At 54.1% G+C, this 9,938-nt stretch overlaps 1 protein-coding gene across 8 annotated transcripts in view; it reads left to right on the plus strand.

Moving 5' to 3' along the window:
* DCAKD (dephospho-CoA kinase domain containing) overlaps positions 1-8,164 on the plus strand; it is an 8,445-nt gene extending 281 nt beyond the window's left edge. The window contains exons 2-6 of one of the 8 annotated variants that reach the window (XM_035901360.1): positions 1,121-1,240; positions 2,300-2,417; positions 4,400-4,603; positions 6,542-6,629; positions 7,153-8,164. In XM_035901360.1, coding sequence (XP_035757253.1) covers positions 2,306-2,417; positions 4,400-4,603; positions 6,542-6,629; positions 7,153-7,438 — 690 coding nt within the window. In that variant the 5' untranslated portion in view covers positions 1,121-1,240; positions 2,300-2,305 and the 3' untranslated portion in view covers positions 7,439-8,164. Of the gene's footprint in view, positions 1-1,120; positions 1,354-2,299; positions 4,604-6,541; positions 6,630-7,130 lie in introns of those variants that run through there. The other 7 variants (XM_035901348.1, XM_035901355.1, XM_035901370.1 and 4 more) reach the window with 7 other exon arrangements.
* Positions 8,165-9,938: the final 1,774 nt, after the last annotated feature.

Consider the following 9,938-nt stretch of genomic DNA (forward strand, 5'->3'; position numbering starts at 1 on the left):
AGGAATAACTTGCTGGATTTTCCAGTCTGACCAGCCTCCGTGGCTCACGTTTTGGCTTTCCCCATGTTTGATGTAGTTGGTGCAGGCTAAATATACCAAATAATGGTGTATTTTGGGGAAAACCAGTTCTGGCACCTGCCTGTAACATCTGCAGGAACGGGCTTAGCCTCTCTACCCTTGCGTACAGTTCAAACCCAAGCTCGTTAAATATTTATACCTCATACTGTGGGTCTTATATCTGTACAGGCCCTGTGACAGCGCAAGTGTTTTCAAACCCCGTTTGGCTGTGGTTTCTAGACTAACCCTTCCAAGTGCTCTTTTACCCCTGCAGTAATTCTCGCAGCAGCCGCCTGCCTGCGGAGGTATGTGACGGAGGGACAGAAATAGCAGGGTTTTTTGGGACCAAGTCCCGGCTGAGGCTGGAGGCCAGAGCGTAGGGGTTACTGCAGTTAAAACCTTGTATTTACTCTACATGGGCAGGAGAGATTTTTATGTATTTTTAAAAAAAACATGTGAGTGGAGCCTCCACCCTTGCAAGGCAGCGCACCAAAGGCCTGGTTCTCCCTTGTGCAGCATTAGCCCTTGTAGGCTGTTGCAGAGGGTGTATAAAATCCTGCCAGGGAGGGCTGGATTCTAACCTGCTGCAATAAATAAACACCCCCTCTGTCGCGCTGAGCCCTCTGTAGCACCAGGAAAAGTTCCCCATGGGGACCGGGTACTTGCTTGGCAACAAAGCTTGCAATTTACATCAACCTCCTGCAAAGCACTGATGTTTATTGTAAGCGCCCTTTCTGATTCTCTTTGAATTCCCCCTCGTTGTTGCTTGAGTTAAACCCATCTGTTCGCCTGGCGTCTTGGAAGGGAAAAGAGCACGTGGTGCTGCTGCGGGCTGGCGTCGGCTCTCAGCAGCCACGAAGCAAGCGACGCTGCTGGCAGGTGCTGCCGGCTTTTGCTGCAACTTCTGGTTCCTCCCTCTGCTGAATTGCCTCCAGCTGCCGAAGGACTTATCCACCCCCCTCCTCACCCCCAGGCTGTGGGTCTCGGTCCTGTTTAGGACCAAGTTATGACAAAAGTGTCTTTTTTTTTTCTTTTTTTTTTTTTTTTTCTTTCTTTCCCCTAGCAAAAAGGAAGCAGTGCCATGTTTTCGCCCATCTTCAGCTGCCCTGCAGGCCTGTGTTCCTGACTGCTGCCCTTGGGTGCAAAGTGGTGTGGTCCCCATTCATGGGGGACAGTGTGGGCAGTAGGTACTTGGTTCCTGTACGTGCAGTTTTTTGGCCGTGGTGTCTGGAGGGAGGTGTGACACCAGAACCAGCTCAGGCAGAGCAATGGTTACTGAGATCATTGGGTTTTGGGGTACGTGGCTCACTGGGAGAGGTGGCGGGAGCTGGGTCTCCCTCTGGGCAAGAGGGAGCTGAGGGGGTCTATCAGCAGCCTGTGGCTCCTGGCCAAAGGCAACTGAGCTAGTTTCTTCTTGGATGCAAGGGGCAACAGCCATGAACTGGGGCTTGGGAGCTTCAGGCTCCTCACCTGTGAAGGTGGTGTCACCCTAGACAAGGTGTCAGCAAAGTTGGAGGCTCTGTCCTTGGAGAATTGCAGGACTCAGCTGCAAAAAGCCCTGTCTGGAAGCCCTTGGCCGGGGCCAGTGTTGGTCTGTGGGGGCTGGCGAGGGGACGCTGGGGTCTGTTCCCTGCACTGCCACGGCTGCCCTGGATCCTGCAGGACTCTTGCTTTCCCAGCCTGCTGTGGCTGTTGCCTTTTCAGGGATGCAGATACCACCTTACTCGCAGGAATTCCCACTCCTGCCCAGGACTGCCTCCGCATTGCTGAGCCTTTTGGTGAAGGGGTGCAAGCAGGATTTACAAGGTTGTTTTGAGTGGGGAGAGATCTCTTCCCCTTTTGTCACTGATCCTGGGTCACTCTCGACAACCCTGCCAGAAATCTGATTTAGGGTGCTGTAGGTGAGATTGTGGCTTGATGGGCACAAATGCAAAAGGGGAAGGAGTTGTGTGCAGCTGCAGGTCTCAGCTGGAGGAGCTTAGGGCTGGCTCAAGTTGCACATCCAGAGTTAGCAGGGTCCAGGGAAGCCTTGTTTAACCCAGTGCCGTTCTTCAGTCTGTAAAACAGGGGTATCCAGCTCAGAGGGGTGCCAAAATTGTGCTAATATCTCGGTAACACCCTGAAAGCATATGAAAATGAGCTTTGAATAAACTTGCCTGTTTGGGATGGATATTTGATGTGCACAGCATGAATGAAACGGCCCTGTCCTGGTGTGTTTTCAGCTCTTTTCTTTCTGTTTCAGAGCACAATGTTCCTGGTTGGACTCTCGGGTGGAATTGCCTCGGGGAAGAGCACGGTGGTGGCCGTACTCCGGGAACTGGGCTGTGCCGTGATTGATGCCGATGTTATTGCCAGAGAGGGTGAGTTTTGCATAGTTGATCTTTCTCCCTGAGGTTCCCCTGACAACTGGGATTGATGCGGGGAAGCGCAGACAGCAGAGGGTGCTCTGGGTATGTTAGATAAGTGTTTCCCTCCCATTCCCCGCTTGATGAGGCTGTGTGGAGGAGCAGCTGTCTCGGGTGGGATTGGAACTAGGATATATTTTTAATAAAGAAAAAAAAAATAAGATCATGTCCTAATAAACACTGTGGGGAGATCTTGCCTTGCGTTTCCCTCTCCTGGAATGCAATGTTTCCTGGCTTTGAAAGCCAATTCTGGGCAAACTAAATGTGGTTCTCTGTAAAGTAGGTTCCCTCGGCTGATCTGATGTCCCCTCCTAAGCCCCAGGACACCCATCCTGTAAGGTGGTTACGTTAGGTGGAATCACTAATGCCTAGCTTGAAAGAGAATTTTCGTCTGTGCTGGATGTTGCTTGGTTGTAAATATAGAGAGATTGGTCCACAAAATTACTTGTGCCTTAATGTGCTCAAAAAAAGAGGCTCCAAATATCCCGGATGAGAGGGAATTCGGTCTGTGCTTCCGCACAGCACACCGGCCTCTCGCTGCTCTGGAAACGTGCTGTCCTGGCTACAGAAAAGACCCAGCAATTCAGATCCGTTGCCTCAACAGGACTGGGGCAGACCCTCCTTGCCCCAATTACCTCCACAATGCGGGATGAGATGTTAATCCCTTCGTTCCACCGGGATAATCAGGAGAGCAGTGCCTGCTCCAGGGAGGGCTGCTGATTTTGTATGCGGAAGGTTTCGGGTCTGCAGCTGAGCGGTGGTGCAGGCGGTGTCATTTTGAAGTGCCTGCGCTTTTCTATTTGGTGAAGAACTTACCATGTAGCCACTCAAAGCTGTGATGCTCTTAACGTTTTATTACACTGTAATTCCCCTCAAGGTGTGGAAAATTTGCTGGAGGTGCTAAAAGCCCTCAGAGATGATAGGAAAACACTACAGATACTCAGTGTTAGTTTTCTACCAATCACTTCATTTTTCTCCAAGTACTTTTTTATATGTGTTTATTTACTATATGGATTTCACCCATCCTGAAACTACCTCGGTGTAAAATTTCCACGGGAGAAAGAAATTGGTCTTAAAGACTTTTATTAGGTTGGCCTGAGGTTACAACCTGTGGCAATGTTCCTGGATTTTGGCGAGAAAATTATATATGGTCTGTCATGCTCTGTGGTTAGCCTCAGCTTGATCTTAATTATGGTTTTATTACAGCATCCTTTTTGGTGGTGATTTTTTTGGTGGCTTTAATATTATATGCTCGTGCAACGTCAGAGTCCCTGCAATTACCTATTGGGAATTGATCTCTTAGAAGGTTTCTGTGTTCATTCTCATGAAGAATTTGGTGACTAACATGAAAGACAGTTAAAAAACCCCTCAGTAGCAGCCAGAGCCAACCTGTAGTAGCCAGGCTGTATTCACCTAGCACTGAAGTTTTTAGCTAAAATAAACCTGATGCTGAACCCCGTCCTTTTAGGATCTCCCTGCTCGACTCCTCGCCCTGCAGGCGGTGGGAATTGGCTCAGCCCTGTTCCTGGTAGCTGTCAGCAAGCCCTCCTGCCCGCCCTGCTGACTTCTAACCCCGAACAGCAGCATGCAGGAGGAGGGTTGTGGCGCTGAATTAATGCCTGCAGGATGCTTCGATCTCTTGGGTGTCAGCCCTCAAAGGGACCTTGGGCCGAGAGGGTTGGGTTGTTTCGGTGTTTTTTTGGTTTTTTTTTTTTTGCAGATGCTTTCCTGCAGCACCGATGCCAGGTGTCTGCCGGGCTGCAGCGCTGAGCCGCGCCGGTCTCGGTTCAGCGGGTGCTGGCAGGCAGATGTGCTGCCCGCCGAGAAGAATAAGCTCGGTTATTTAATGAACAAAACTCATTTGAGGCCGATCGCTGATGCAAACACCAACTGTGCTGTAGAACTGGCTCTAACCTCCGGCTGTTTAATGTTATCAGTGGTGCAGCCTCACTTCAAGGCCTATCGGCAGATAGTGCATTACTTTGGCACCGAGATCCTCTTGGAGAATGGAGAGATAAATCGTGAGGCTCTAGGAAACATTATCTTTTCCCACCCGGGGAAGCGGCAGCTGCTGAACTCCATCACCCACCCGGAGATCCAGAAGGAGATGCTGAAGCAGATCTTGAAGTACTTTGTGCTAGGTAAGAGGCCAGGCAATTCCGACATCCCGGCACACCAGGACTCCTGCTCAGGCAGGAGCTGACCCTGATCGCTCTGACTTTGGTTTTAAAGTGGGGAGAGGGACGGGGAAGGAGAAAGGGAACCGATGTTGAGTGACGGCCTTTGTGCTCTGCCACCAGTGGCCTTTCACGTTGGCGTTTGGAGGATTCATTTTTGCCTTTCACTGCTGCCCTTCGCCGCTGCCTTCTTCTATGGTTTAAAGTACATCTGTAGGGTCTGAGAAAAGCATTGTGAGGCCTCTTCTGAGATTACTTGCTGGATAATGTCATACCTTCCGAAACGGCCAAATATTCTTCCCTGCCCCCAACCTCCCTGGGCTTCGATGAAAGCTGCAGAGCCCTTTTAGTCTCAATAAGGTGAGAAATGGGCTGACAGCTGTGGTTTCCAAAGTCCCGCTTTTTCCCCTGATAAATATAACAAATACAGCTGTCAAACGTCGTCTAATCAAATGCCAGATAAGATCACCAGCTGTTTTGGAGGTCTCCATGTAGACAGAAGGGTGTCTTAATAGAGTCAGTCTGGTTTCACAAAGCTTATCAAAGCTGAGCCCTGTGACAGCTGAATAGGCCTGTGCCGGGGCACTGCGGGGGCTGTGCTCTGCTGCGGGGCGAGGAGGAGGAGGAGGAGAAGAAAGTGCAAAGGAAGCAACAGGCAAGAAAGCAGGGAGCCAGAGATGGAGTCTTGAACCCAGGGCTGCGGGCTCGGGAGGCGGATGCTGTCTTGCCCCTCGGCGAGAGCACTGTGTGTCTTCAGCAGGCTTCTGTGTCCTCATTAGTCAGGTTTTAATGATTTGGGATAGCTGGATGTTGTCTCTAAGGATCGCTGTGTAAGGAAAGCTCTTATCGATCAAACCGTAGGGCAGCGAAAAGTCTCTCTGGGCAGAGATGCTGGTAAAATGGTGGCTTGTTGGACGATAATGTCTTTGCAAAGGCTTTTATTGCTGTGGCCAGCCCAGTTAGGGGGTTTGGGTTATAAAGAGGGGACACCAGCAGAACTGGAGGTGTCCCTGTGGCTGGGACACACACAGGGGAGTGAGGTCCTGACTTGCAGCTTCCCCCTACCCTTGCCCGCTCCTCCAGGCTCAACGGGGCGTACCCCCACATCCCCAAATGCTGCCACATGGCACTTGTGAAGGGCTGAGGTGTGTGGAGACCCTGGGGTGGGCTGCAGGGTCTGGGAGGACAGCAGCTGGCAGTTACAAGCTCTCTTCTGCTGGCTGCTCCCTGTGGTGGTGGTGCTTTTGAACCAAACTTGGCCAGTTTTGGTGAGGTTTTAGGCCCTGGAGGCACCCCTGTGTTTCAGTGTCATGGCTGTGAGAGGTCTGCAAGGATTTCCTTGCTCCCCTTGGAGAAAATGGAACTATTTAGCCAAAGCTTTCCATGAAGGGAAGAAAACGCTGGGAAACATCAGCTCAAATGTCCGCAGCCTGGCAAAGTCTTGAACAAGTGAAAGAGAGGCGGGCAAATGCTGCTGTGGGCACTTCTCCCCCGGAGAGGCCAGCAACAACGGCGTGACTGCCGCTCTCGCCAGCCAGGCACAGGCGCTTTCATTTGAGCTTCTCATTTCAGCTCCTCATTATATTTCTGCAGCTTCACCTTTGGTCTGAGATCATCTAGGTTAGGGTTTGTTTTTAGTTTGGGGTTTTTTTTGTGGTGGTTTAGTTTTTGTTTGGTTTTTTTTTCCCGCCTCTGGAAACTTGGAACAAAACCATTTCTTCCCTCCAAGAGGGAGGAGGGCAAGCAGGCTGTGCTCTCTTCTCAGCTGCAACTGCAGAGCTGTAGAGCTCTCGCACTTGCTTTGCTGGGGCAGCCGGGGCTGCAGTACCCATGCAGCATGAGGGATTTGGGAATCTGAGTGATGCTATTCCCTTCTGGGGGGGGGCATTGTCATTTCTGCAGGCTACCGCTATGTGATCCTTGACATCCCTCTGCTCTTCGAGACCAACAGATTGACCAAGTTTATGAAATGCACGGTCTTGGTTTATTGGTAAGTGCCACGTGATCCACAAGGACCGGGACACTGCCACCTCTCTTAGAGGCTGGAGGGGACCCTCACGTCCCTCCTACTCCAGTGAGGATTTAGCTTCGGCCTTGGTACGAAGCCTTTCGATAACACCGCTTCTTTTCTGTAGGCGTGAGAAGCGACACCTCCCTTTATCCTAGTGTACGAGGGGCTTCTTGCTGAGGTTTCCCTGAAACCTGGCACCATTGTACGGGGGAAATCTCTGTCTTTGGGCCTTCTATAATCTGTGCTTCATTGGCTGGGGCAGGGTTTGGGGCGCTGACCCAGTGATAAGAGCCATGGGAATGCCAAAAACACACAGCGGGGTCAGCCTGGGCAGTGCTGGAGGTCCTGGCTCTACTGATCCGAGCACAGGACCCAAAATGAAGTGGGGAGTGTCTCTCCCCCACACTTTACCCCAGCTTTTCCCCCTGGTGCCGAGGAAAGCAGGTGAATCCCCTCTTCCCTCCTGCACCCCCATCTCAGTGCTGCCCTCCCGTCCCAGCAGTGATCCGCCGACACAGCTCTCTCGGCTGATGAAGAGGAACGGGCTGTCCCGGGCGGAGGCAGAAGCTCGCATCGCCTCCCAGCTGCCGCTGGATGAGAAGCGCAAATTAGCGAGTCACGTCATCGACAACTCCAGGGACCGGGAGAGCACACGCCGGCAGGTCCTGAGGCTGCACGCCTGCCTGGAGGATTCCCTGGATTTCCTCTGGGCACGGCTGGCGGCAGGCACGGTTGTAGCTGGGCTTGGAGGGCTGGTGTACCTCCTCCTCCGGCATTTCATGTCTTAATTCACCTTTTCTTTTTGTCATGGAAGAGGCCTGAATTTCCAGGTTTGAAAAGGGCAGTGAAAGGCCACCTCTTTTAATGAGCTTTGCCAGCTGAATGCAGACAGTGGGATGAGGCGTCTCCTTACAGACTTCCCAAGGTGAACGTAGAGAGGGTTTTTTTCCAGCACCGTCTCCCATCTCCCTTCTTCCTACCCATCACCTGTAGCTGCAGGGTGGGACTGCTCCCCATGTGTGGCTGCAGCCCATGAAGGGGATGAGGCCCTCATTATCCCCCTATGGCTCTGTGCGGTGGGACTTCAGGGAATTTAGGCACTTTAACGTTTTCCAGGACAATCTCTTCACTGGGGGAGTAGGTGGCCTCTCCGGTCCTGTTTCTGCTAGCGAGTGTCCCCAGGTTGACCCCCTCTGAGCTTGCAGCCCCAGCTATCTGAATTTAGACATGGGATTTCCCTTCTTTCCCGTTGATTTAATGGAAACATGTTAAATCTGCGGGGGGGGTGGGGGTGGCAAGCAGGCAGCACCTCATTTCACAGGGGTGAGGTGTTTGGCTATCTGCTCGCCCTCCCTCCTGCTCTCTATTTCTGCCATCATCGCTTGTGGGTCACCTTTGGCTTTGGAGCTGAGGGTCTGATACGTCCCCGGAGCAGGCTGAGACCTAGGACCTTCCCTCATTGAAACGCATTTAGTTCTGGTTTGAGTTTTCCTTCGGCGGCACTTTCCCTGTGGGGAGAGCGCAAGTCTGGGCGAAGCGGGTGCTGGCTCTTTACGTTCGTTTTAATAAAGCGCTAAACATCAGCCGGCTCCCCGCGGCTCTGCAACCTGCGGGCTGCCAGCGCTGTTCTTTCCTGGCCCGCTCCCAGGTTGTTCCTATGCCGGGGCACGGCTGCACTCTGTAAAGTTCACCACACGCAAGCAGAGCTGATGAGCCCGCTCGTGCTTTTTCCCCGGTACACATCCCTGTAGCGGTCCCAGGGAGCTTCTGGGAGCATCAGCCCCTACCGTGAGCTTACCTGGGGGGGGCTGCGGCTTCGTGTCGGCTCTGAGCACTCCACGGTGTGGGTCTCGCTTTGTGGGATGCGATCCTGGGACTTGCTGTGGTTTTCTGTGGTCAGTGCTTCCCCCCGGGGTAGCCCTGTCCCCTCTCACTCCCCCCATCCCTGTGTTTTGAGAATGGTGGGTGTCAGCCCCTGCACACAGTGGTCCCCAGGCTCCTCCGGGATGCTTGGGCTCCGATTCCCCCTTCCCACCCTCCTGCCCAGGCGCGTTGGCCCAGCAGGCAGGGACACAGCCAAGCGAAGCAATGTCCTTGCTGTCCCCAGTGCCAGCCTTTGGGCACAGGGACATTTTCCAGGGTGTCACAGCCTTGCCCAGCCAGCACGCGACCCTTTTTTTGGGGCCAAGCATCCTTCCCACCCCCTGCACCCTCCTTCAAGCCCAGCCATGCACCCAGGGTCCTGAATCTCGCTCACCTGGGGGGACCTGGTTGTCCGAGTGTAGCTACAGCCACCTGAGAGCATCCCCGAGCTGTCCCCTACCCCAGGTACCCCAGCTTTTCAGGCAGCACTGAGGGGGGGAGCCCCACGCAATCAATAACCCTCTGCCAGTCCCCTCCCCTGCTTTTAACGCTCTGTTAATTGCGGTGGTGACGCCGGGAGTCCCTCGCAGCCAGCCATAAATCAGGGCTGGAGCAGGACGGCCTCAGCCCGCGATAAGCTCTGATTGCCTTCCTCCCTCCCGGCTCGCCGCCTCCGCCAGAAATGGGGCTGCGATGAGGCCGGGGGGGGAGAAGGAGAAAGCGAGACGGGCACCGTAATCGCATTTGGCGCTTTGCTGCCGGCCTGCTGACGTGTGCCAGCTGCTAACGAGTTTAGCAGGGCCGAGGGAGCGAGGGGTTTCAGGGGGACGGCACAGGGCTCCCCACGCTGCCGGACAGGGCTGGCGTGGCCTTGGGGTGCCTGGTTTGGGAGTGCCTGGTGCCCTGGGCTGAGCTGGGGGTCAGGTCCCCTGGGTGGGCTGTGTGCCCGGGCATTGGCACCCACTGGGGAAGGGCTCCTGAGCCTGGAGTCCCTCTGTGGGTGATGATGTTCCTCTCATGGGTGCCAATGTCCCTCCCATGGGTGCCGGTGTCCCTCCATGGGTGCTGGTGTCCTTCTGTAGGTGCAATGTCCCTCCCATGGGTGCCAATGTCCCTCCATGGGTGCCGTGTGGTACCCAGCCATGGCAGCTGCCCCCACATTGCCACAGCACCCACAAACCTGCCCAGGTTCTACTCCCGACCACCCCCTAGCCAAACCCCCATGGGGACGAGCTGGCCTGACACCCTGTGTCCAGGGCAGTGGCCATGTGGCTCAGCCCGCAGCTGTCCCCCCCCAGTGACGGATGGCCCCACTCCGCAGGCTGCTGGGTGGCATCGACAGCTCAATCGATGGCCGTGGAGGGGGCCTGAAGGGCAGTGCGTGCCCAGCCCAGGGGCGGACACCCTGGCTGAGCCCCCTCTGCT

Source organism: Egretta garzetta, unplaced genomic scaffold (assembly GCF_000687185.1).
Source record: "Egretta garzetta isolate BGI_Z169 unplaced genomic scaffold, ASM68718v1 scaffold551, whole genome shotgun sequence".
Lineage (NCBI taxonomy): Eukaryota > Metazoa > Chordata > Aves > Pelecaniformes > Ardeidae > Egretta > Egretta garzetta.